General features: G+C 43.1%; 1 protein-coding gene across 1 annotated transcript in view; it reads left to right on the top strand.

Moving 5' to 3' along the window:
• Positions 1 to 5,769: 5,769 nt before the first annotated feature.
• Positions 5,770 to 27,913, top strand: part of magi3a (membrane associated guanylate kinase, WW and PDZ domain containing 3a) — a gene marked incomplete in the record, with an annotated part of 197,970 nt that continues 175,826 nt past the window's right edge. The window contains 1 exon segment of the mRNA XM_036141493.1: positions 5,770 to 7,442. Coding sequence (XP_035997386.1) covers positions 7,136 to 7,442 — 307 coding nt within the window.

The raw sequence follows: 27,913 nt of genomic DNA, 5'->3' as shown, positions 1-27,913 counted from the left end.
TTTGAAAATAAAAAAACGAGAATGAGATGACTTTGGGTCATTATTTTCCCAAAACACACTAAACAAATTCTAAGAAAGCTGTAAAAAAAAAAAAAAAAGATGTTTGTTGAAGTCTAATGTTTAATTAGAAGGTTTTCAGTTTTTACAGAAGCCTTTAAAATGACTTCCCCTGGGTAATAGGTGAGCTCAGGTGAGGATGGAAGGAAAAAGAAAGTTTCAGTTGGAGTAATTTGCTCTGTGAGCCATTCCTCTGCCCTTCTGCAGCACTCCTGTCTATACCCAGCTGCGTCATAATCTCTTCTGCAGCCTGACGTTTGAGAGCCGCCTCTGCTTCTGCATAAATACTGAATTCATTCTGCTTCCAGAATATGCCAGACCCAGTCCAGACGCTTGGACTGAGAGGCCTGGGCCAGTTTTTTTTAGTTTTGAACTAGTTCTGATTCCTTTCTGATCTTATTTCCAGGTTTCCTGGCAGCAGCATCAATGCATTTCAGTCTCTGCTCTGTTAGGTTAGGTGTTTCTGAAGGCAAAGCTTATTACAGATAAACAAGAGTTATTTTTCATGCAGCTGTTTATCAGCATAAATGGAGAAAATGGGAAAAGCATCATGTGCTGCTGCCCTGCAGGTATTACTTGAAGATGTGGTCCATAAAGAGGCTCAGGGCGATTCCTCTTTGCCTTTGCAGAGGGTGTGCAGAGCTGTAATGCATGCATATTATCATCAACCTGATGTATTATGTGTTATAAGAAGTGTTGTGCACATGCCTGTCAATACATGTTAAAGTGTCTTCTTTATGAATGCTCTGATTCTGCTGATTTAGAAATTGAGGAAAATATATATTTTTAAATAATTAATGAGTAGATGACTTTAAACAGTGAATAATGTGATCAATTGCCAATTATAAGCTTGTATTTTCATGTTTCAGATGGCTACCAGAATAAACCATGAATGAGGAAAAAAGCTCCAGTGAGAAGATTGTTTTTAACTATAAATGAAAAGTTTTCACATTTTTTATTTCTTTTTTTATTTTTGCTTGAAAACCCAGCCAGGACAACCCTGTGATCAGGTGTTTAATATATTCCCCACTGGAAGCGAGCCACTCAGAAAAAACGGTGTGTGTGCTGGCACAGAGAGAATCCAAGACACAGAGAACAAAACAAAAACCTAATTAAATTTGAAGCAAGCCTGATTAACTTGCAAGGTTTTGATTGCACAAAAGTAGCGATTTTTGTCACCATCATCAATTGTTTTTGTAAATTTCTTGTAATGAATTTTGTTTTTTGTTTTCGCCGCTCATCTCAGACTTGATCAACATCTAAGTTTTGAAAAGGGACACCGCCAAGCCGTTGGTTCTGGTGTGTTGACACCTGGGTTAAAACATTACATCTGAGAAAGTCCAACATTTCACTGATCAAATCAACTCTGTGGATAAATATATAAAAGTCACCCGAGATGATGTAAAAAAAAAAAAAATGGCTGGTTGGCATTCATGGACAGTGACTTCTCAGTCTCGGCTGGAGGACAGTTAGAAACTGAATTGTACCACAAATCTGCCCACACAGTCCATTACTTACGGTTTCAATCCAATCAACCACCGGAGCACAAGTTAAGAGTCATCAGGACTCTGAATCGCAGAGCAGACAACGTTCCCACAAACGAGGTGAAGGAGAAATCACACACAAGACAGGCTTTAAGGCAATGTGGTAATCCCAACCGGGCTTTCCTCAAAGCAGACAAGAAACCCAAACAGGACTGGACCCCAAACCGAGACCAGTAGTCATCCCTGATGCTGTGGGAGTTTCAGGGAAACCGAGACCTTTTCTAAACATGACGTCCCAGTGGCTTTCAAACCCCAAAACATATCAAGGCAAAGACAGGTTCACCCCAAAAGCCCAAACGGAGCAATGTTGTGTACGCTGTCAAGTGGCAGGAAGACTGGAAACAGTTATAGATCGGCCAAAACGGCGAAACGATGGATAGCAAAGAAGAGCAACATCATCAGGCCAAGTTCCTGCAGTTTACACTCATCTGCAGGCCAGCAGTCACTCTTTTAGGGATCAAGCTCTTCTCATCGTTGATAGAGAGGAGCATTGGTTTGAGAGCGGAGTAAACGGAGATATTTTGGCAAAAGAAACTGTTATTAAACAGGGGTGGCGGCATCCAGGTCCAATTGGCCCGATATTACAATGCTGTTATCGCAAGCCTGACTCAGTCCCCTGGGAACAGTAAGCGGTCATCAGGTGGGCTGATGGTCCCCTTTTGCGTATGAGCGACCAGTTTTTATTGTCACAGTTAAACTTGTTGATCCACTATGCAAAGGTACTGATTATAAGGCTGAGTTCACCCACAACTCGACAGACTGAAGATGTCTCTTGGGGAGGGCATAAAACATTGAAACATTGCCAAATCCGTCCAGAGGACCTATCCAGTCCTCCTTTTTGTATCAGGATAGATGGAAGTTCTGCAACCTGTACAGGGATGGATGGTAATGTTGGTCCTGTCCTTCCAACTACCCTGATCCACGCATGGAGCTACTTCTAGGTGTCATGACTGTTTACCGGTGTACTCAGGACACGCACACGGGACTGAAGGTTTTAAAGAGTTTTATTACAAGAGGTTGCTGGATGGTGGGTGATGAAGTCCGGAGGGTCTGGGTTGCCGAGGATCAGAGATGTAGGTGACGATAGGAGCTGACGGCCCGGAGCTAGAGTCCATAAAGATCTAAGTGGCCAGGAAGCTCAGTGGTACGAGTTAACAGTTCTCAGGAGACACTGTGGCTCAGAGCAGCACATCTCCTGGGCGGCTAGTCGGGTTAGCAGTTCTCTGGAAACACCAGGACACAGAGCAGAAACTCTCTCTAGGAACACACAGAGAGTAACAGTCCTTAGAGTGACCGGCAAGACTAACCTTAACAAGAGAGCAGCAAATCTTCCAGGGTAAAACGAGGACTGGCATGGAGAGGTAAGTGACTGAAGTCGGACCGGCACAAGAGTAAGACAGAGGGAGGCTTAAATAGGGAGACTAGCGGGTGAAATGCATCTGACTGAATAATTACCAACAGGTGTGACTGCAAAGGGAGTGAAGGGGAAGCTTAAGTGAGAGAAAGGGAGGAGCTAAGACTAACAGAAATAAAGGTCAAATCATAACTACAACCTAAAAGAGATGAAAACTGAAATATAATATTAAACAGAAAGCTAAGTCAAAACTCTACCATGACACTAGGAGTGGGCTTACTTAACAGACTGCCTGAGAACGGTTCCTTAAATCAAATCAAATCAAATCAAACTCTGGATCAAAATGTCCTCCAAGAGCAGCTTCTCCTAACAACATAGGAGCAGAGTGGTGATGATTGCCGTATTTTCCAGCATGATGGAGCACCAAGACCTGGGGACAAACATGACAACGAAGGTACTTACAGATCAGAACCCACGTGGCCCTCGACTGTCCCCAGATTCTGATTCCATCAAGATTCTGCTTAGTTTTCAAAGGAAGCAGATGAAAAAGCCCAGAAATTGCCACCTCAAACCACTAATTTGAAAATGAACCAATGGCAGTCAGGATCCATTCCAGGAGCTGTTATCAACGGGTCTATAATAGTTTTTAAAAAGTTATGATTTAATTCTGCTTCTGTACACCATCACAAGACATGTAAAAGCAAACCCTGAAGCCACAAAAAGATCGCGCTTGAACATGACTGTAGACTGTAGCCAGCAGCGAAGTTACAGATGATGAGTGGTGCTTTGAACCTTTTCCCCGCTGTGCCTGAATAGCAAATGCTACAACAGAGGAAGCTCTGTCTCTTTCAAGTTTTAGAAAGGAGGCTAAAGTGTCAACCTTGCTCCATTGCTGGTTACTTGAGGGCACACTCTTTGGCAGAGCGCTTACACTATCTGCATTCAGAAACCTGCTTTGCTGGCTCGTTGCAGCGCTGGTTCTGGGTTTGGTCACAGGTTCACTATTTAAATGAACAGTTATTCTTTTAAACAGGTTTGAGCATCTCTATTTTAGGAGGGGATCTGTACAGAGAAGGAATGTCATGAAGCCAAAAGCAATTTTAAGAGATCAACATCATGATCAGAATTGCTTTTATTCAGCCATGATTGTGCACAATCGAGGGATTTGACTTTGGAGACAGCAATCACAGCGTGCAGACATTTGACATATAGAAACAGCGTTTTTGTAATGGAAAGTAAGGAGAATAAAAATGCAATATACTTATTTTGTTTCACAGCAGTGCAGTTGACCAATCAGGATGTGAGTTGTCTATTGTGGTCAGAAAGACAGCCTGGGGACAGAGACTGTCTCTGTGGCGTCTTGTTTTTGCAAATGGCGCTCAGTAGCACCAAGCCAAAGGTAAAAATCTAAACAGTTTATGTGTAGGATGTGTGGGGGGAGATGTTGGCAGCCTTTTTCTTGGACTTGTACAGGTCATGGATGAAGGGAAGGTCAGTCTTGAGAATCCTCTCCACAGACCTAATTATTTGTTGCAGTTTGGACCGGTCCTGTTTCGGCAGTGTAGAAGATGACCAGCAGCTCCTGTGGAAGGTTGTCCTTCTTGAGTGGCCACAGGAAGTCCGGTCTCTGCCGGGCCTTCATCTGGACAGTGTCTACGTGCGAGGACCAGCTCAGGTCCCAGAAAGGGGTGGTTCCCGGGAACCGGAAGCGATCCACCGCAGACACAGTCATTTTGAGGATGATGAGGGGAAGCAGTGTGGATCGGAGTTCACCAGAAGTCCACCGTCATATTCACAGCTTTGAGCAGATTGAGCTTCACTTGTCCAGCGGATCGACCTCCCGTCCACATCTGTCCTGGATCAGACCAATGACAGTGGTGTCATCTGCAAACTTCAGGAGTCTCATGGACGGGTTCAATGTGGTGAGGTCATTTGTGTACAGAGGGGAGTGGGGAGAGAATATTCCCTTGGGTGGGGTATGGAGGTGGTAATGGTTCTTGCTGCTTATCCGTTACAGTCGGCCAGTCAGGAAGCGGGCGATCCACTGACAGCTAGAGGTCAATACTTTGAGCTTGGTGATCTTCTGGAGGAGGGTGTCTGGGTTCATGGTGTTCACAGCAAAAAACGAAACTAAAAATAAGTTGAATATTCTTAAAATGAGTGTATTTGTCCTTGATTTGAGCACTCAAATATGATGATTTGCCAATGGAATAAGATTTCTGCACTTAGAATAGGAACAACTCATCCCCATCATCTAATTTACAGGGCAGTATATCTAATTATCTTATTTTAGGGGTGAAGATACTAATTCCATTGGCAGGACATCTTATTTATCTGCTAAAATCAAGGACAAATACAAGAAAATCTGACTTTTTTTTAGTTCCGTTGCAGTGTTGAAGGCCAAGCTGAAGGCCACAAACAGGATCTTGACGTACTTCACTTGTCAAGGCGGTGTTGACTGTGTCATTTGCTGACTTGTTTGCCCTGTGATGACCTTCATATTAAAATGATTTCATGACTACCGACATCAGGGCGACCCGTCTGCAGTGATTTAGCTCTATGGATCACCACTGACAAGTGGAGGCTAATTGAAAGTGACTTTACTTAGCTACTCTTCTAAGACAGGTTGACCCTGTTTACTAATTCAGTGAGTTCATAAGGCAATGGGTCACACTGGATTTTATTTAGGGGTATCAGGAAAAAATTAACTGAATTCAACCAGGAAACAAAGAAAAAAAATAATTGACTTGAAAAAATGGCAGAAAAGTCCATAATTATCAGCCTTTTCATAAAAAAAATATTTCTGTTTTTTGGAAGTAGGCTAACATAAAAATCACGGAGGGGTGCATGATTTCAGCTGCGTCTCACCAGGACTGCTGTTGCTGCTTTACATATAATCAGCCACGACAGGGCAGTATTGCACAAAAAACAACAGCATAAGGTAACCAGTCAGTCTTTTTTAGTTCTCCAAACTGGCCTCGGGAACGTAGAAATACGCTGTAAAGTTTTATAACGGCCAAAGCGCGACAGCGCACGACTTCAGGAACGCACCAACAACTGAGCAATTCCATAAAGCGGCTGTAAACTTTAATGCCCCACGTGGAAACACGGGTCCCAGTGCGGGAACTCCTTCTGGACAATACTCCATGGAAACGAAACGCAACCTTTACCCCCGCCTCTGGTCACCCGTCATTGGCCCGATCCAAAACTAGTTAAGACCGCCCCGCGGGCTAGGATTGGACAGAACTCCCTGCCGTCAGGAGAGAAACGCGGAAAAGGGTAAAAAAAAAAAAGTTATGGAGCGAAGCGTAATCGGATCACGTCTGATGCCTGCTGCTGCGTTGTTTTCCAGCATCTGAAAACCTCCCACGGTGAGCGTGGAAAAGAGTCGTGAGAGCGCAGCGCGTAAAGCAAAGAGCGGGCAGCGGAGCCTGGGCGAACGGGAGCGGGATCCGCGGACCGATCGGCTCTGAGAGAGGAGGGCCAGGTGTGTTTGCCCGTTTCCAGGGGTTCCCTCGTCGGTGTCACCGTAGAGGAGGAGGAGTGAGGATTGGACGCAAAGAAGGAAGAACAGGTGCTCGGGATAAAGTTACCTCTCTGAGTGGAAGAGGCTAACCCTGAGGAGAAACCAGCTGTGGAAGTTTTCGTGGAACTGCTCACCCAACTCCTGACAGGATTAACTCATCCCTCGGAGGTACAAATTGGGATTCAGCCTCTATTTTTTTTTCCTGGCGCAAGAATTACGCACGATCTGAGCCCGCCGTGGGGTGGATCGGCGTGGGAGAGCGCTTGCTTTTGTTTTCCAGGTGCTGTAAAGTGGGGGTGGGTGGGGGGGTCGAGCCGCCCCAGCCTCAGAAGCAGCGCCCTCCGCTCCACTGCGGCACTGACGCAGCTGGTGTCACGCTCCAGACGATGCTCCTGTAATTCAGACGGAGGATCGCGCACACGGGGAGCTGGGGGGGGTCACACACAGAAGGATTTCGCTTTCATTTCCCCCTAAAGATGGAATACCACACAGGACACGAGGCTCGACTTCTCTGATCCGGAATGATTGATCCGTGCGTCATAGCGCTCTGAGGCTCCAAAGAGGTTTTCGCTTCTGAAGAGCGCGCTCGTCCCCGGAACTTCCAACTCCTGAGCGACCCCGAATCCCACCCCCCCTCCTCACCATCAACCGGCGATGTCCAAGACGCTCAAGAAGAAAAAACACTGGCTCGTCAAAGTGCAGGAGTGCTCCGTGTCGTGGGGAGGCTCCGGGGAGCTGACCAGTTTCGTGGAAGTGCGAGGCGGCGCAGAGCTCGGAGAGTTCCCCCACATCGGACGCGTGATGCCGGAGGCGGTCGTGTGCCACGCCGGGAGGCTGCCCGGCAGCGGGGACGTTCTGCTGGAGGTCAACGGCACTCCGGTGAGCGGACTCACCAACAGAGACACGCTGGCGGTCGTCAGACACTTTCGGGAGCCCGTTCGCCTGAAGACCGTGAGACCAGGTGGGTGTCCGCTCATCCTCTCATCCTCTCACCCACCAGCTGGGTGAAACGCGGCTCGGCAAACGGAACGCGGTGCTGATGCTGAATCAGTGAGACGCGCTCTCTGTTTGCCTGTTGCTGCCGGTGCCTGTGCGCCCTGACTCATATTGCGGTTATAAATGGGGGGCCGATCGTCAGAGGCAGTGATGTGTTTTTACTATGCGCCACGGCGTCGTGCGATAATGGTCATATAACTTGAACTTTTTTTTTTTTTTTTTAGTTCTATTAGTCTAAAATAAAGCATGCATTTTATTGGGACTGACAGACCGACACAAAGGGCGTAACTGTGTGAAGTGGAAGGAAAAGGAAACGTGGTTTTTAATTTTTCTTTTGAAGTCAAACCGAGTATCTGCATTCAGCCCCCTTGAGTCAATCCTTTGCTGAACCACCTGTTATATTTATGGCTGCAACTCTTTTGGGGTACATCTCTCAATCAGATTCGCATACCGAATGGAAATTCAATTAAATTCTTGCCACAGAATCTAAATTGGATTTATGTCTGGACTTTGACTGGGCCATTTGAACATTACGCTTTGATCTAAACCAGGGTTCACCGACCTTTTTGATACTGAGAGCTTCTTCGATGGTACTGTTTCACACAAAGGGCGACCTGTACTGACCTTTTGAGCTACAAAAGTCAGAGCTCATTTTAACTCTATGTGAAATAAAGTTTTTATGCTTTTTTTTAAGATAATGTAATTTTTAAGTCAAATTAAACGCAAGTGTGATCACAAAGGAAGACCAACGGCATGACATTTTAGATGCAGCTTACTAGGTGTGCTGGTGAAGATTCTCAGTCATCCAGGTCATGGTCATTCCAAAAAAAGTAAAAAAAACAAAGCAACTGGACTTGTTTTTCGTAGTTGAAGACGTTTCGCTTCCTCTCCAGGAAGCTTTCTTACTAGGTGGTTGTGCCAGTTTTAGAACAGGCTCGAGGGCACCACATGTGGTCCTTGGGGGCTACCTGGTGCCCGAGGGCACCGTGTTGGTGACCCCTGACCTAAAGCCTTCTGGAGTTGCATTTAGGGTCATCCTGCTGAAAGTCCTAGCATTTCGCAGCCTCTCGGTTTATTTATCAATTTTATAATTCCCCCCCCCCCCCCCACCCCTGGCCTTTCTCTCTGTTTATCTACCCGTCTAAGCTCCGACCAGCTTCCAATAATTAAAAGTATTCCCTAAGAATGAGGTTGCCCCATTTATTCCAGACAGGTCCGCTTTGTTCTTTGGTCGCTAACCAACCTCGTGGCCCTTCCACGAACAGCTGTCTTTAAATTGAATTAGACACCATTAGACTATAAATTAATAACCTAACTAAAGGCAGTTGGCCGCGTTGTATTTGCTTTAGGTGTAAAGAAGGCGTTCAGACTTTTCTAGACTTCAACTTGTAAGGAATATGAAATCCTCCCCACCCCGCTCTGCATCCACTACTTGGAGCTAATGGACCACATGAAATCATAACAAAGTACATTGAAGTTTATGCTTGTAACCTGACAAAAGGGGTGTGAATACTTTTTGCAAAGGAGTGTACTTTGGGATTTCTCCATAGAAAAAGGAACAAGTGGAGTGTGAGGATTCTCTCGCCCGCCGTATGGGAAGTTTGTCCTGTCTTTGACACGCATTTACTGAAAAAAATCCAGCCGGTACGCTCCGCTCAAAGTTTATCGATTGGCCCCCTTTATTACCGTTTCTTACTTACTGGCCTGTAATTCTTCCTGTAAGGCCCAACAGACAAGCCTAATGAATGGCATGGCACTAAATGTGCCATAGCATATCGACGGTCAAACTCCAGCAGTCATTTGGGGCAGGAGGTGTGTGTGCGTGTGTGTGTGTGTGTGTGTTTAATAGAGGCACTGCTGAGTGTGGCACTTTGCAAACTCATCCAGAGGATTTGTTAATGGTTGCCTTGCCAGCTCAGACGTTGTGGTTCTGCTCACAGTGTTGAGGTGTCTAAGTGTAATTGAATCAATCAGGCCTGTGTACTTAAATCCCCCCGGGATGCTGTCAGCTTGGCAGGGGAATTTGACGCTTTGACTTCCAGGCATCCCCCCCTCGGAATGTTGCCTGGCACAATTTTGGCTGGAAATTTTGCTTTGATAGAAGACTAATACGAGCGCTTAGCTGTGCTCCATGACTTGTAGCATCTAATTGCTCTTAAACGCGCCCTGCTGGGGGTCGTTGACGTGTTTGGTAAAGCGCTCTCTCCCGCTCGCAGAGCCGTTTTTTACATTTTCTTTCACCCTGACGTTACATAATGCTAACTTCAGCGACGCTCAGAGGTCACCGGCTTGTTTATCGTCGGTTTCCCCCTTCTCCGACTCGGGACAGTGTGGTAAGATCTCTCCCTCTTCTCGTTCATGATTAATGCAGGCGTCATCCATCATTCATGTCTGCTGCACGCCAGAATGAGGCGGCTGCAGTGAAAGCGCAAAGCGGGGCAAAGTTGGAAGCGGGGGATACATGCAAGGTGTGGAGGGGGGGGGGGGGGGATTAGAGCTTGGCTGCAATTAGATGAATGTGATTAATTTGTACACTGGTCACAGTGCGCTGTTGCTTGTGTTAGCAGGATTCTGTGAAAAGTTAGAAGGATGTTATTGGAATTTCAAGTCATGGGCCAATAGAAATTAATGCATAATTATGAACCGGATGAAATGTTTTAGAACATTTTGCCAATAAATGATTTAAAGTGTGGCACGTGTTTGGAATTAGCCGCTCTGAGCCCCTGCAAGTCTTTTTGGGCCTTTCGGTGGCAACAGTTACCACAGGCCTGGACTTTGACTAGGTCATTCTAAAACATGAATATGCTTTGATCTAAACTATCCCCCAGCCACAAACTCTTAAGTTTTTTTTTTTCTAATAGGTTTTCTTCAATAACCACCATTAGTTTTTTGTTCTATAGTGCTTTGTATATAATCCCATCTGATTAGACCGCCTTCTTCTTCCCCATGTTTGCTGTCTACCATGCATGGCCTGTCACAAACTGCTATTGCCACTATATGTCTGCCTCTCAACAATGGATTTCTTCCTGCCACCTATGCTTAAAGGCCATTTTTGTAGAGTTAACTGTTCTCCTGGACAAATCTCCTTGCTGAGCTGTGGATCCCCGCAGTCACCCATGAGCTTTTGGGTTGGTTATGTAATTAATGCTCTTTTTTGGCTAGATTCCATACATATATTATTTGCCCTTTTACAATTATTCCCTAATTTATGTTTGTTTATGACCTAAGACCTCAATAAAATACATTTAAGCTTATGGTTGTTACTTGACAAAATAGGAAAAAGTGATATAAATACTCACCTGGATAAAGCCCAGTCGGCTTTTTAGTTGGCTTTTGCTTTTTTTTAATTCTCCTTCTGGTAGATATATTCTTCATTTAAAAAATAAATAAAATCCATTCTCATCTTTTATTCTCACTTTCTATTGAATGCAACCTTTATTCCCTTCCTCCCATTTCTATCAATTTAACACAAAGGCCTTTTCTTTCTTTGTCAAGCCAGGACACATTTTACCCACCTGCCATGACGATTACACCCGCAGCTTCAAAACCAGTCACTGCTCTTTACCCGCTCATCGCAGCTGAGACCTTTTTTTTAACTGCTGCTTCTGCACAGTCGGGGCTGAAATCTGGAGTTTGTCCTGTCTGGGGTCGGACCAGCAGATGCACTCAGCATGCAGCTCTTATCCTGTTAGGAAGGCAAGGCGATAGGCAGTAACCTTGAGGGGACGATTGAAAGTACGGAGGCGGAATGATGGCAGGTACACCCAGAAAGCTCAGGCACCTGAGCAGCGTGTTGATTGATGCCAGCACAGGATGCAAATCTGCTTGTTTTTACCCCGTGGAGCTTAATGAATGAATCATTTAACTGCAAAGTCCCAGAGGGAACATGTTTCACACATTAGGTCTCACACAGAGGGGCTTTATAAAAAGTAGTCCCCCCCCCCTCACTGTGTAAGTCAAAAAGAGCTTAATAAAATACTGATAGTTTAGGTATCAGTCTCAGCACTGAATGTGATCTGATTTCTGCTAAGGCCTCACCAGAACCACAATTTTCCTACACTACAAACTTGTAGCTGGGGAAAGTATTTGTCAAACAACGAGCTAAATAATTAAGTGACCGTAAACTGTGGGTAGTGACTAAAGCAGTGGCCACAGGAAGTGCTTCTCCTGAAGGGCGGCTGGGCTCACCCTGCTGGAAAAGGCAAAAAGCTCTGCTGTCTGGGAGGAACGAGGCGTGGAGCTGCTGCTCTTCTGCATCCAGAGGAGCCTGTTCGGCTCGTTTTGACATCTGGCAAGAATGGCTTCCTCTAGGTGTTTAGTGTGAATCCGAGATATTGTGGCAAAAACAGTTTTTACTCAGCAGCTTAATGTAGAATTATTGTACTTCTGAGTTTGACACTAGGACAGTGGTGCCCCTGATGTTTGTCACGTTTAAGAAAAAGCTTAACTTTTTTCCTTCTTTGGTGGAAGATGAGTTAATTTAGTGAGATGAAACATACTAAGAAGTTTAATTTAAAGGTGACGTAATTATTAAGGAAATTTTAAATAAAAAAAAAACCTCAGAACATTAGGGATAGAAAAGATCAGAAATGTTCAATTCAATGAAATTTTATTTACATAGCGCTAATTCATGAAACATGCCATCTCAAGGCACTTTTCAAAGTCAAATTCAATCAGATCATACAGATTAGTCAAAAAAAATTCCAATTTAAGGAAACCCAGTTGATTGTATCAAGTCTCTCCAAGCAGCAATCACTCCTCCTGAAGAAGCGTAGAGCCAGAGGGACAGTTGTCTGCATTGTCCATGGCTTTGCAGCAATCCCTCATACTGAGCAAGCATGAAGCGACAGTGGAAAGAAAAACTCCCCTTTAACGGGAAGGAAAAACCTCCAACAGAACCAGGCTAAGTATGAACGGTCATCTGCCTCGAGCCACTGGGGGCTAGAGAAGACAGAGAAATGTTACCAACATAAAGGCACACCAAGGTTTTTTAATTAACAAAAGTGATTTCTAAACTTTTTTTTCCCGATGCAGCTTCTACTCTTTAAAGACCCTTTTAATGAGACACCAGACAAAGTGCCGGAGTTACCAGAATTTTCTCGGGGCGCCTGTTGCTGCACACTGCCGGCCAGCTGACCAATAGAAAGCTGGGACGCACTTCCTTAATTTAGAAGAAACACCGATTTGGCTGTTTGTAATTATATCTGGCTGCGAAAGCCGCAGCTCGTCACGGTTTGGAAACTACAGTAGTTCCCATCACTTTAAGCTTTTAAAGAACGGTTTGGACGCTACTGGCTCCAGGTCTGTTAAGCAGGTTTGTCCCTGAGCTGAAAGCCCGTCCAGTTAACAGATAAACATCTTGCTTTACTTGGGTTGGAGCGACGTTCTGCACGATATGTACAGACAAAGTAAAACTACATTTGGCATGGGTTTATTCTATTAGTTGAAATCTATACACCAACAAAATATAAAAGTAACCGGAAAACAGCTTTCCAAACATTGAAAGGGATTCTCCCTTTGAGACCCTTGTGGCCACGCAGCCGGAGGCTCTGCTTTGCCTCAACCTGCCGACTGAAACGTCAGCATTGGGTTAAGGTTAGTGCAGATCGTGCTGTGCAGCATCCACCGCGATGCTCCCTGACAGCATCCATCATGTTCTCCGTTCGATGATATTTCCTTTTGAATCATCGACAATGACGCACGGATGGAATAATTCCAGTTTTTTTTTTTCCTCTCCCAAGCTCCGTCTCTCTTGGCAGAGCCGGATGATAGCTGTAACAATCAGGACGTGTGCCAGCACCTCAGGACTTCTTTGCCCTTTGTTGGATTCTCAAACATTTTCCTTTAGCTTGTTTTTAACTTTCCATCTCTTTCCATCTGTGTTTGTTGTCCTAGATATGTTCTCACCATCTGACTTTTTCCCCTAACTAAATAAAATGGGAAAAGAAATTTAATTTCACCAACGCATAGGCTGGCATCTCCACCTGTACGGTCTAAAATCTCCCGCTATTTAGCAAACCCGTACAATGTTCTGAACCAGGCATTACATTTTTTATTTCTAATAAAAGCATAGGTGAAAGATTTCAATTCAGATGACATCGCCTTACATTGGTTTTCAAAAACCGAATAAATTCCCACACGGTACAAAAAAACAACAGCCAATAGTTATAGACCAGGTGCTCCATAAAAGTGTTGGTACATCATGTCATGTCCTGGGAGGAACTTTCCCTTCATCTTTACCCATCATCCTGTTTCTTTAACCTTGCTCTTCCTTAGCGCCCCCTACAGGGAGCAATAAAGATCCCGGAAAATGGGTTGCTGCATATAAAATATCAGTATTTAGTGATGGATAATCAATTTAGTATTACACAAAAATCAATCATTTTTTCCAATAACTTCTTCTGTGATGACGGGATGCGGGAAGATCTCGCATACGTCCCTTTCTCCATTCGCCCGGCCCTAGCCGTGTGTACCGCCGTAACAGCTTCAACCTCACGCTGATATCCGCTATGTTTTCCTGTCTAAATTGGGCTTCTCTCAGCATCGCTTCTCATTCTCCTTTTTTTTTTTTTTTCTTTTGTGGCGCCGTTATGTTGGTGTTAACACTTTTCTACTCGCTATCTGCTGAGCGGCAGAGCTGTAATCTCACAGTTTCTGTTAATGTGGTACCCCCATGGTGCATCCAGGGCTGCAATGACTAAGCTGCTCTAAACCAGCAGAGAGAAGCTGTCAGCGGGTCTCTGGTTCACGGATTCTTTTTTCCCCTCGGTAATGGATCCTTTTCTGGTATCCCCTCCAGGGTCACATCACAAGTCTGAATTTAGCTTACCTGGTAAAGTTTTTTTTTTTTTTTTCTTCTTCTTTTCTGCTGCTGTCATGGAAATTTTAAATGCAGACTTATATTTTAGTTGTTTTGGGAGAAAAGAGGAAAATAAAGGTGCTTTCCTTTAACCTAACACGAAGAAGCTAGTGCACAATATATATTTGCTGATAGTCCTCTAATTAGCACAGTTACATCCTGTTTTCCGTATGTTTGTGCGTTTCTGCATGTTGCAGACTTCCGCTTATGTCTCCTGGCTTGTTCCTTCGTCTTGCCTCTCCTCTTCCCCCCTTGCCTTTCCAATCTGCCGCTCGGAGGACGAAAGTGTGCAAACTGATTGGGCTGCTTGAACTCCTTTAGATAATAGCAGTTACTGTGAATGCCAAGTCATGCCTCCGCTCTCCTTCATTATTTCTTTTAATCCCCAAGTGGTCCTTTTATCCCTGGTCTTTACCAATCACGGGAATGCGAGATGATATGAAGTAAATAAAATAGCTGAAATTCATCAGAGTATTTAAACACTCCTGTTTTGGTAATGGATTCGGGGAAAAAGAACAACAACATGCCTTCTTTGTTATAAATTGTCAAACACTCATTGTGAAAATCATGCCTATAAGGGTTGTACAATATTAAACAATCCTGCAATGGCAATAATATCGGTGAATATTGCGGTTACGATATAATTTGCAATATATGCCTATTTTCTTCTTTCCTTTCTTTCTCATCTGTGCTTCCTACGCTCTGTGACATTTTAGTATATTGGCCAAAGTCATTAGTGTCCGGTTTTAGCATCTGCTGCCGTGGGACTCCGTCCAACTGGCCAAATATTGCATTAGCATTTAAAATGGAAGCTTATAAGACTTAGCCAAAAATGACTGCATACCCAAGCAGTTTTTTGCTTTATGATATCGTGGTGGCCGTTTAGCCGCTGTATGCCGTGTAGCGCCGCTTTTAACGATGAAAAACTGAAAATCAACACACTTTTTAAAACAAGATTAGAAACATGTTCTAGGTTTTCCAAGTTATTTCTTCACGGTCACTCTGATCACTCCAAGCACTCTGGTGTCAAGCTTTATTTTGTCAAACCAGCTCTTGCTCCTTTCTGTGCTGAATTTTGAATTTGAGCCTTCACCTGGTAAAGCTGTACTACGTGTTTTGAGACGATAAGATGAGAAGCACCGGGGTTTCAGCTGGATCAGGCTCGACTGGTGGCGTGCCAGTCAGAAGCTCAAAAATCAGACTTTTTTTTCCCCCCCTGCATCATGAAACGCACCGTGCTAAGCGCTACCAGGTAGGGAGCTTTGATGGGAAAATTGCTGGTCCCACGTTATGCCACCAACACTCCTTCAGTGGGGAAAAGGGAAAACGACTCAAAGCTAGTCCCCCCCCCCCCCCTTCAGTATTGATAAGGTGTTCAAAAGACGAAGGAGAAAACGATGTAAGAAGCTATATTAACAGAAATGGTTTGTTCCATTTAGGTAGCTGATAGTGGGAAGGCTGTATTACAGTAAAGGTGTGTTTTATCCTTTTGAGCGTTTAAAATCTAACTGCCACTGAACATACTAAAAAAAATGCCAGGGCTGGACGATATAGGAAAAAAGCATATCGATAAAATAGAAATTAGATTGATCGATATTGATAATTATCCAAAAAATAACTGTTGCTTAAGGACCTATTTTTAAATAAGGAACCCTGAATTCAAACACAACCCTTTTATTCAACCTGCTTTTTACCCAAACTATAAGTCAATAAAAAAAAAAGTAAAAAATAAAAAAGAGAACACGTGCTCTCTGAGCTCTTTGAAGCTTGGTGATGGAGACTTCCTGGATCTGCATTTCTAATTGGTTGGGACTGGGAGGATGTAACGACGGTAGTTTTAACCTAGATGGTAGGCTAGGACGCAAAAGTGTTACGCTTTTATATATTTTTTTAAATTATAGTTCTTAAAGAGAAAAATGGAATCAGGTTTAACTGGTATTCTTTGGGTAAATCCTGAGCAAAAGTGGAAATCTGAAATCCACCACAATATTCTTATTCATGCATTTCTAAACGTGAGTCATTGTAAGTTGCTTCCTGTGTTTGACTAGCAGCTGGTCCTTTTTGCGCCTTCGTAGTTTTTGTCGTTTCACACCCGTCATTTTGCGGATGTGAGTTTGAGTTGCCTGCTACCAAATATGCATCAGTTCATACCAACCTGGGGGACTTTGTGCCTACTTGGATGACAAGTAATTATTTATATTCTACTCAGTCTAGTGCTGGAAAATGTGAATATGTGACTTTAATAAATATCTACCAAGAGGAAGACGCCTAAAAACATGTGTTTGATCAGGATTTTTTTTTCTTGTTATGAAGGTTGATGGGCCTAAACAAAAATCTAAACCAGAATCAGAGTAATGGGGATAAAAAGTTGTCAGATACAATTTTAATGAAATACCTGAGATCTGTACATTATTTTTCTCCCCAATTGATCAAAATACTTTATCTCTCACAAAAATAAAATTAAAATCTAATGGTTTAGGTACTTGTGTATGTAAGTACTTTGAAACAAAATATGAACCCAAATCTGCTTTTGATCTTGTTGTTTTGGTTTAAAACTAGACGGCCCTATCCCAAATTATTGTAACCAACACTCCCGATGCAAAAAAATCTCTTGGGGCCTTGCTAGAAATGCGCTGGTCTTATTTCCCAGTTTTCCTCGAGGCCTGAGCTCTAAGAACTGTAAAAGATTGGAGGAAAAAATGCTTTGCACGTTCCTTCATAGAGGAACTACAAGATAATTTCTGCTTCGGAGTATATGTCCCTAAGCTTCATGTGATTTTTGATGAAACTGAAAAATGTACAGGTTGGTTTATATGCAGACCTAAAACGGTGTTGTATCGTTCTTATTATGATGTATCTAATACATCTGGGGAAATAAATAAATCTGTTTTGTCAGGATTGGATCTTCCAGTTGCCGGTCAGAACTAATTTAGGGAAAATCGAGTGATTCCACTTCCCTATCGAACTGATTATCTCTAGCTGTTGTCCGTTTACTACCATAAACACAGCTCTGGATTGCCTTAGAAGCCTCTTGGCCGCTTGCTCATCTAATGGCAGAAAACTCCTGCGTTTACCTTTATTGTCAGACTGTGCTGGCTGCATGCATTAGCCGCTTGTCATTCATTGATAATTTGTAACGTTTTAAGCGAATGACAGGTCCCCCCCCCCCCCCCCCCCCCCCAGATGTGCGTTGAGCAGCATTGTTCGTCATCAGTCTATCTCACTAATTGGTGTCCCTCAAAGCCGCATTGCGGTTCGGAATCAGCCCGGAGCAAAGATGGCATCTTCATATAAACCATAGCCCTCGCTGGCAGGCATCAGGACTTGGCAGGCAGGTTGCTGGAAGACGAGGGGGGGGGGGGGGGAGATGAGTGTGAGTGCTGATTCACAAAGAATGCCTCTTTGTACTCGCTGAGTGGTCATGCTGCGATGTCAGCAGCAAGAGTGTCTCCGGGCTGCTGCTGGCGGAAATGGACGGCATAGTTTACAGATGAAGACGCGCGCACACACACACACGCGCACACACACGCATGCACGCACTCTCCCAGAGAATCCTTCTTTCCTCAGCTTGCCTCCTAATTGGCTACCCCTCTGTAGAGTCGTCTATGCAGCTGTTTATCCTTTCGATATAGGATGAGGTCAGCTTCCTAACAGTGCAACAACATTACAGGCGCCAGAGCCTCACCGCTGCCCATACTGAGCAGTTGTGACCTCCACTGCTGCATCACACTAATGAGGCTCTTTTTTTTTTTTTTTTTTTTTGCCTTTGCTGTTCTTTTTTTACATTGTTCACTGGAAGATGCACAGTGTTGAGGAGGAATTTCAGTGTGACTACCTGTTGCCAGGGTTAGGGCTCTCGCACCCAAGCCATCATAAAAGGAGCCTCTCTTTGGAGCGAGGCTGCTTTTTCCGTAAATCTACGGTGATGGGTGTATTGTGGTCATTAATGACACAGGACATGTAAAATACATTTCTATGGAGGAGCAAAAGGGGATTCTGAAACACATTGAAATAAATTTACCCGAAATTATGGTATGGATAGATGCTGATCAGGCAGAAGTTTGGCCGGTCAGACAATATGATGCATAAAAATTCATAAAATAGTGGAAATGCATTATTATTGCCTGACCTTCTGATCTGCTGATACCGTGTTTGTTTGTTTTTTTTTTTCCCCTCTTGCCAATTCCAGTTTGTCTAACAGAACTATAGATGTCAGGATTTCCAGTATGTTTCCTACTTCTCAGCTGAACAAAGCGTTTTATCCAAAACATCTCTAGAGAACATGCCTGCCCAAGTGGAAATCTACTAGTCTTGAAAAGTACTCATTATTATCCTTATTATTAAATGTGGTAGAATCTTAAACCTTTCATTCATTTATTGCTGCTTCAGACGAGCCTTAAAGAGTCATATTTGATATACGTCAATCTGAAAGCGACATGTTTCTGTTAACGAACCTTCTTGTTTAAATGTCCTTTTAAAAACAGCAATTTAAACAGAAACAAACATGCTAATAACAGCAAGGCGTGGAAGCTGGTCCATCAGTAATTACCTCTGGCACTATGCTTCTGTTGACTTGGCTGAAAGTATGGAGAACATTATTGGTATGTACCAAAAAAAAAAAAAAAATGTTTCTGTCAATTAAAGAGACAAGATGACCCTCATGGTGTAAGGATTTTAAGTTATTTTGGCTGCAGAACATTAATAAGGGGTGGGCACAGCAATACTATCCTGTTTTTTTTCCGATCTGATTCCGATACCTAGGCTAGGAGTATCGGCCGATACCGATCCGATACTACTATTGAATGAATGAACTAAATAACTTGCTATAGGAGTGAAGGTGCTGTGATGTCATTGCAAATATAGCATTGAGGTGACTAGATCGCTGTAACTGTATTGCTGTGTTTGATATTAACAAAAAAAAAAAAGAAATGACTTGATCAGCGTCATTCATCCGATATCCGATCCAGCTAATTTGTAAATTTTGAAGCCGATATCCGGTCTGGGTATCGGATCGGTGCATCTCTACTATCATGTACTTGTAGCCCATGGCCCATTTCTTTCCAGTTACCCATGAATGTTGTCTTCTTTGAGCAATGCTGAGGGTTGTTTAGAACTTACAGATTCAGATCCCTTTTTTTTTCAGTAGGTACCTGGAATATTTGCCAACGCGCAACACCGTAGGTGAACACGAAGACCGTTAGTCTTAGTTTGGTCACATATTAAATGATGTTTGTTTGTTTGTTTGTTTGTACAAATGTTTTACATTTTAGTGAGCTGTCGATTGAGTTTCAAAGTTCAAATTGGGAAGCGAATAAATTGGATCTTTAGGAGAAGTCTGGGATAGAAGCTGAGATATCCATTGCTATGAACATTTCCCCAAAAAAAGGACATTCTTTTTAAAGAATGTTTAGCATTTAACCAGACCAGGGGGGTTGGAAACTGCTAAACAGGTTCAGAGGGAAAGAAAATGGGGTCAAATAAGGTTGGAGTTTCCTTGCAAGACTGAGCACAAGGAGAAAGAGGTAAAATGCAGGAATGCACAGGGAGGGGGAGATGTGAAAGCAATAATAATCTTAGGACTGAAAGCCATTATGTTACCATTAATCTCAGTAACTGTATTGATTCTTCCTTGTAACTGTCTACCATGATTATGGCAGCTGTTCATCAAACCAGCGGTTTCTATTTCATACCAGCAGGAAAAGCAGTGTTTCTAATCAAAGCTGCAAGCATGGAGGATAATAAAAAGTTGGAATTGTTACGCCTCCAGTTGCAGTGCTGCTTCAGGCAACAAGGAAAGAACAACAGCTCTTATTTCTATGATTACTCCTGAACCATCTTTATTTAAAATTTTCTCTACTATTCCTGCCTCTGAAGATTTGCGTGGGTGCCTTTTTTGTGGTGTTGTCTAGGCTTCATTTGGCCGTCTTTGGGAGGATCCGAAGGGTTTGTTTTACTGGCCACTGATGGGAGTGAGACAGATGGCCTGTCTGCGTAGATCGGACATGCACCTTCCTCTGTCCGTTCACTTGGGGTCTTCCTCCGCTCTCGGCGTGATAAATCAGCTGAGAAGACTTCATCTCGGAGTTCAGCCTTCCATTTGGCTGCGGTTCTTCAGACCTGGCTCGCCTCCCACGCTTGATGGGCCCCGGGGTCGGCGCTCGCTCTGCTGGTGCGGCGCAATCCCGGGTGTTTTCGTCGCGGTGCTCCACCTCAAAGAATCAATTTCAGGCCGTTCGGCTGGAGCCCGTGACGACGTCTCCAATCAAACAAACATGAAAGGCGAGCACTTTGTCGTAACTGCCTCCTCAACCAGCTGCTCCTCTGGCCTCTTTACCATCACAGTACCTGCAGTCCTGCTCCTGTCTTTCTGTAGGGAGAATATCAATGAGGGTCCTCCCTAATCTAGTTTGTATATTTAGCTTCTTAAAATGGAAATGGAATATGCAAGTCCTTGCATGAGCATAAAAAGATCTTAGACAGGTCAGTCAAGAATAAAGGTCTGGTGAGCTCTAAGCAGGCTTAGGTAATACATATAACAGATATAAGATGAGACTACAGGTGCTGGTGATATAATTAGAATATCTGAAAGTTGACTTTTTTCCCCCCCAGTAATTCCATTGCTGTTTCGTAAGAAAGGATGAGCAAAAAACATTGGTCTTAAGATGTCCGCGGGTGACCTACATCAATAGACTTGCTGCTGTGTTTGCTGCGAGAGATGGCAGTATTTACTAGACGATTCTAAATAATTCAGTCAGGGTAGCTGAATTATTTTCCTTCCACTTCACAATTAGTTGCTACTTTGTGTTGGTCTGACACATGAAATCCCCAAAAATATACACAGAGCATTTGCAGTTGTAACATGAAAAAAAAGATGCAAAGCTTAAAGGGTATGACTACGTTTTTAGGACAGCGTGTGCTAGTTCTCTGACCGGGTAAACGCTTTACAAGATGCGTTAATTAACGTAACCCCTCAGATTAATCTAAATAGTTATTTTCCCCTGGCGCGGGACAGGGGAGGTAGCCATTTTCCTATTTGGGTATGTTAGTGATGCATCGTGTGCTCTGTGTGGAGATTAGCTCCATAAAGGCTCATTAGAATTCATGGGTGTCAGAGTCTGAAGAGAGATAATTTAGATTGCTTTCCTTTCATAGCTCCCCTAACAGGTTATTGATCTGGCCCCCATCTCATCCTGGTTAACGCAGCGCCGCTTCCGGAGCCGCTGCACTCAGCCGGGGGCTCGGTCCTTACGAGACGTCGAGGACGGACTGAGGACGTTGTGCCGACGGCACGCTTCACTCGGCGTCTTATTCACAATGCCGACGCGGCGGGTTGCAGGGCGCTGTGTGTCGCATCGGTCTCACCAGGCTGCCTTCTCCGTTTGAGTCCATGCTCTGTTTTCCTGGTGACAAACTTTAGGTCACAAATGTTGGGAACCTTTTAGGCTCCTATAATAGGAAGACTTGCTGAGCTTTCCTCGGCCCACGGCTTGCAGCAGGTCCTTTTTTTTTTGAGCAAATATACCCAAGCGGTCACATGCTCGTTACTCACTGTTTAAAGAACGCGTGTCTCTGCAATCCTGACATTCTTCTGATGCAAACACTGGCGTATCCGCCGGCTCCATTCACCCAGACCTGTCGCACCGCACGCAGGCCGGTTCGGACAGTTTTTACTGTGAGGCCGTCAGCTCTTTGGAAAGGCTTTCAGGAAAACCGGTTTATCCCGTTCCACTGGAGGCGTTCTTTGCTAGATTGGCGCGTCCTAACAACCGTTTGACCCCTTAAATGCTTTGCCTAAATAGGAAATAAATATTTCATTGTGGCCACGTTTAGCATTTCTTTGTTGTCTCGATGTTTGCTCGTAAGTGTGGAATTATTTACGTGTTTATATAAACCCATCCAGAGCATGAATGTTGTATTAATTTGGTACTTTTAAATGATTCATCTGCAGTGCTCTTTTCTCAGGATGGAATATTAAAACCTACACTGGCAGCAAACTTTAAAAACAAGCATTCGGTGTACAAGCTTGAACTAATGGTGGATGTATCTGATCTATGTAAAAGGTGAAAATCGTACATTAGTCAAAAATGTAGACACACCCTGTAAAATATGGGTTTATATGCCTTGTGTGTTTTATCTCAAAACGTGGTTAGATATAAACAAAATGTAAAAAGTACATATTTTTTTATTTTATTTTTCTAGCTAACCTGGCTCTTAATCACAAACTACACATTTGATATAGGGTAGAGCTGTGGCAAAGTCTATTCCAGATGACTCAAATGCTGCTTTATACCTTTTTAAACAACAGCTTTTATGTGTATTTGGGACCAATTTCTTGTTAGAATATTCCCTTTCAACCATTTAGGTGTTGGTTTGGGTTGAAGTTGAAGCGCTAAATGCTAATCCAGGAGGAATAAATGCTGCCAGTCACTTACTCGATGCGATCTGCCAGGTTTCCTGTGATAGAAAACCTTTTAAACAATTTGAATAATAAACTGTACTTGGCTGCATTTGACTTGGAATCTGGCCATATGATTGGATTAACTTTCTGTTGTGAAACGTGTTGTGAGTTGGCGCTATGTATAAAAACTGATTGGAATTGACCTTAAAATTGCATCTATATATTTTAGTTGGATAGTGGGGGGGGGGAGATTACCTGAAACCTAGTCTAAGCTTTGATTTTTTTTTTTTTTTTTACCTCTGTTTGAAATTGCATCACTTTTGTCAGGGTTTTTGCAGTGGGAGTGGTATGTTTAGTAAGCGACGCCAAACATCTTTGGAATGGAGTTATCTGAAATAAATGACACACACTTTAAAATGCTCCATCAGTGAGTTGTTCTGTCAGAAGTTTCGCATACTTTCCATGTTGCCTCTCCCTGTATTTTTACCTAACTGAAACCTTGACAGATATTTTTTCATTTAAATATTTACTTTTAGGGAAATATGCATTCTCCTCTTTTGCTTCCTGGCTTGTTTGTTTATTAGTAAAGCAAGGTTATCTAACAATTACACTTAGCATGGGTACAAGTAGAACGCATTTTGAATGCTGGTCCAAACTGTGAACACTTTTATTTAAGTTGTTAAAGATAAAGCTGACCTTGGTAGGGGACCCGGAGAGCTATTTTATTGAATAGTAGGTGTTTATTTTACTTCATGGCCCCTTTTGTTGCAGTGATCCGACAGAAGTGCGTCACACTTCTCTCAAAACTCTGTATTTGTGTGCGGCAGTCAGCGTCACACTTATGGCCTTCTTAAAGACCATAAGAGAGTGAAAGGTGGATTCAGTGCTTTGCTGTTTTACAGTCTAAACTATATCGTGATCACTGTAAGGATATTGCAGTCTACACCCAGAGAGCCGATCTCAAGTGGGTGTATTGTCCTCATTCAGTCAAGAGGAATGTGGTCCAACCGCTGGACCTGTAGTGCCGCACCGACACGTTTCCCCTGCTCTCGTTTGGCAGAAAAGAAGTGCGTTAATGCAAATTACCATGAAAGTCCTTACGCGACCGGCAATGAAATGAAGTTATTGCGAGCCATCTTGAAAGGGAAGAAGGGGATCACCTTGGCTAGGGGAAAAAGAAAAAAAATAGAAACGGAAGCTTGAGCTTTGGCTCTAAACAGGTCGAACATCTGGCAGTGGAAAAACGGAGCTGCAGCACTTTAATCTCCGAAGAGCCGTTGCCCAGCCTCGCAGCGCTTTTTGTGACAAATTAGACTTTCTATGGACAGATCTGGGGCTTAGCGGAGCTGTTACGTAATGACACCGATACAACACTTGTGGTGACAGGCCTGCTGGAAAGTCCGCAGCGTGGCGGAGCGATCAGTGCTCACACACACAGCTGCACACGCTGATCCACACAGGTATAAATGAGAGATAAACGTGGACGTCCTTCTCTACGGGCCCATCAGGCTCAAATCAATTAGTTCTGAGTATTTTCATCAAGAGAGACAAAGGTCAGGAGCTCACATTTTTGATATTTGCTGGAGAGCTACACGCTATTTTGGAAGCATACTGTTGCGGCAGAGGTATTAGTTGTGGTTAACCCATGTTTTCTTCTCTCTGTTGCTTCTTTTCCGTGACTCTGGTGACCCAACCACTTTCTTTAAACTTCCGCGCCTCAGTTACGGAAAACCGTATCAGGGGTGAAAATCAAATGCACTCAGATAAATGGGACTTAAGTCCAACCAGTTAGCCAGATATCCCATTCACAAGCAGAGCAGTGCTGACACTCGAAACATAATAGCTCACCGATTATTGTGTGGAGGAACTCCTTCGTGATTGCCATAAACTGCAACGGAAATGTGAAGCATTGGCCAACACACTCGCTCAAAAACAATATCAGCATGCTTAACGTCTCCTGTTTAAGAACACTCGTAAAGACGAATTCAAAACTAATAAAGCCTTCACGTCACTTTCTGTAGCCGATGGTTTCAGCCGTTCGATGCGTCCCCTGGGACCAGAATATATTTCCTGGACATGTTACTTGGAGATCCTATGATCAAAACGTTTTGACATTGCATTTTTTTAAACCACTTATTTTATGCCGCACCCTCTTAACCTATAGAATTTAAGTCCATAAGCCACTATAGCATTTGGTTCTGCTTCAAACATTTGAGAATTAGCTTAAATTATTTTTCTGTTTAATTTTGTGTGTGTGTAAATTTCCAACCAGGAGCTCGGAGAGCTTTGAGCACTTCATTAACATTTTCAAAGACCGATTTGGCGTTTAACCTGGTCTGGTTTTGGATAAAAACTGTTTTTTTTTTTTTTATGCTGGAGTACTTTATTTTAATTTTTTTATTCAACAGGTAATGTATAATTCAGTGAGGGCTTTAAAATGGTTAGTGCTTGATGCAAACATTGAGGCATTAAGGTACCTTGCTTGATTTTATTTTCTCACAACTTATGCCTGTTGAATGAAAACAACGGTGTCAGATCAAACTACATGCATAAATGGTTTTATACTTTTCCCCGTTTCCGTGATCGTTTCAAAGGCTGGACTGACGCATATTGACAACGTTTGTCGATTACTGCATTTCCCCAGATTAGTGTTGCTTATTCAGAAAGTATGATTCTCATGCATGTGTGATGTTTTTTATTAATCAGGATGAAAAAACAGAAATCTAACAGCTTTTGGACTGCAAAGAAATCAACAAACATGTTTTTTGACAGACTTTTTATTTTGTGTTCAATGATGATGAGATAAAGGCGAAACGCTTTAGGACCAGGGCCGTGCCCCAGGTAAACTCTGTGTCAATTCTTGGTGGGGCTGCACAATATATCAAATAGCAGATAAATCTCATTATAAGTTATATCACAGTTACAAAAAAACCCTGCTTGGATGCAGTACCCAGTGACCTTCGCTGCCGTATTTCCGGCCTCTTAGCAGCGGCATCTGTTGTCATTCCCTTTCCTGTTTGTCCTGTTCAGGTAGAAGGAGGACGGCACCACGCGCGCTCGTTTCCAGTAAAACATCCATTATGGGTTTTTAAGAAATCTCCGTGCCACGGTAACCTACTTTGCAGCTCCCAGGAGTGAACAGCGTGTGAATCTCTTTTCGGCGGGCCGTGACTTTCAGCGCGCCTGAATGAGAAGCCGTTCTCTCGTCCTGCTGCTGTTGACCTGCTCGTCTCTGTGTGGCCAGAGTGAGCCACTCGTGCCAGGGCTAGAAAGTTGTGTATGCGCCGCCTTCCCTTTCTGAGCAGGAGACCGCAGTGACTTACGGGAAACTGACATCACTGATGCTCTCATGCAGCTGCTTATGGGAGAAAATCATGCAGTGGGTTACCACAACACACAAACTCATTTAACTAAAGGGATTGTTTCCCTCTGTTTTCAGCTATTAAAGCAGTGACCCCAGGCTGTCATCCAACATAAAACAACGTCACACTGCGATGACTCGACTTGCCCGGACCTTTTCTGTCCCTGTTCACTTCCGTTTGTTTTAAAGTTCTAAATTCGGGAAGCGTTGTTGACAGTTAAAGTCAGATTTCTGATGGGTTCAAAGATATTCAAACATGAGACAATTGCGAGTCTGCCGCTTGGGGGGGGGGGACCGTGTGTCTAAGCCAATAGAGGCTGATATCGCTTGATTGGCTTTATGCGGTAAATCTTTCCAACAGGATCATTTGTGCTGCATATCCTGGCCATCCTGCACCGAATGACGAATAAGTGAAGCTTAGATTAATTTCTGGACAACAAAAGTAAAAATGGGATTTATTCACCATCTTAAAGCTTTGCTTGTTTTTTTTTGCAAAAGAGTTGTGAAACCCATGAACTTATCAAAGTTAATGATCTAAAATGCAGAAAAGCAGTGTCGCGCTGTGGTCTGCGCAGATGAAAGGGAGAACGGCGTGATCTCCAGTCAGTGCGGGTCCTTGATACCCGTGTTTTCTCTTCAATCTCGGCCCTTCTGTTCCCCCGCTGCTCTGTTTGCTCCAACCATCTGCGTATTTACCCGTTTTTTTTTTTTTATCTCCACACAGCAGCAAGCTCCGCCCACACTGTATGCAAATAAAGATAAAACGGGCTTTGTCTCTGGCAAATATCGGCATGATTCCAACTTTGCATAAATAAGTGACAGTCGGGTGTAATAACCGGGGTGAGAACACAGCATTGTAATCTGTTTGTTGTCTCTCTTTAAAGAAAGCTGTTTGAGATTTTTGGCTTCTAGGTTTGTCCTTACCTATGTGCATAAGATGCACGTTGAATAACACTTAAAGGGATATTTTCTTTTCTTTTAAAAGTGTGGTTCTATGGAGATGCAATGAGCACGTAGTACGATTCTGAGTTAAAATCAATAAAACCATGTGCACTGGAGCTGCTGTAATGTATTTGTTTGTCTCACTGCATTACTTTTGTAATGTAGTTAGTCTGCATAAGTGTGCATTCTGTTTTGTATCACATGCAGGTCTTTGGTGTAAATTACCGTAGACTTATATGTATATAACAATTAAGATAATCAACAGTTTGTTGAACAGTTCAAGAAAGTTTTAAGGAGCTCAAAATCTGGCATTCATATCGTCTTGATGATAACCTGTAAGGTTTACTCAAAAAATAACATTTTAGTGCACTGACCTGTTTCTGTGGTCATATTGCAAGGGATGTTATACTGATTGTTCAAAAAAAAAGGTTTTAATAGAAATATTGATTTTTTATTTATATATATATATATATATATATATATATATATATATATATATATATATATATATATATATATATATATATATTTATTTATATTTTAGCAGTTTAACCTTTCACAGCAATTTTGGGCTGACACTAATATCTGATATTAAAATGGCTGTTAAAAAAAATTAATAATAATAATAATATCCCTACCCTTTTGACACATTAAAACAATGACCACACAGTGGACATTGCTTCTCTGCTTCAGTTAAACCCTTCGCCGCATCACTCTCACTCTCACATGCCAAAACAAATACCACCCTCTCCCATCCTCCTCCTCAAACATAGACAAATGGGCGATACCAATGTTAATATTGCACATGCCTAACATTTCTGAAGTGGAAGATGATAAATGGCCTTTAAGACGTTTATTTTACACATAAAAATCTGC

This window comes from Fundulus heteroclitus, chromosome 1 (genome assembly GCF_011125445.2).
Source record: "Fundulus heteroclitus isolate FHET01 chromosome 1, MU-UCD_Fhet_4.1, whole genome shotgun sequence".
NCBI lineage: Eukaryota > Metazoa > Chordata > Actinopteri > Cyprinodontiformes > Fundulidae > Fundulus > Fundulus heteroclitus.
Note: the sequence above shows the minus strand (reverse complement) of the source record. Positions and strands in the feature narration are given on the sequence as shown.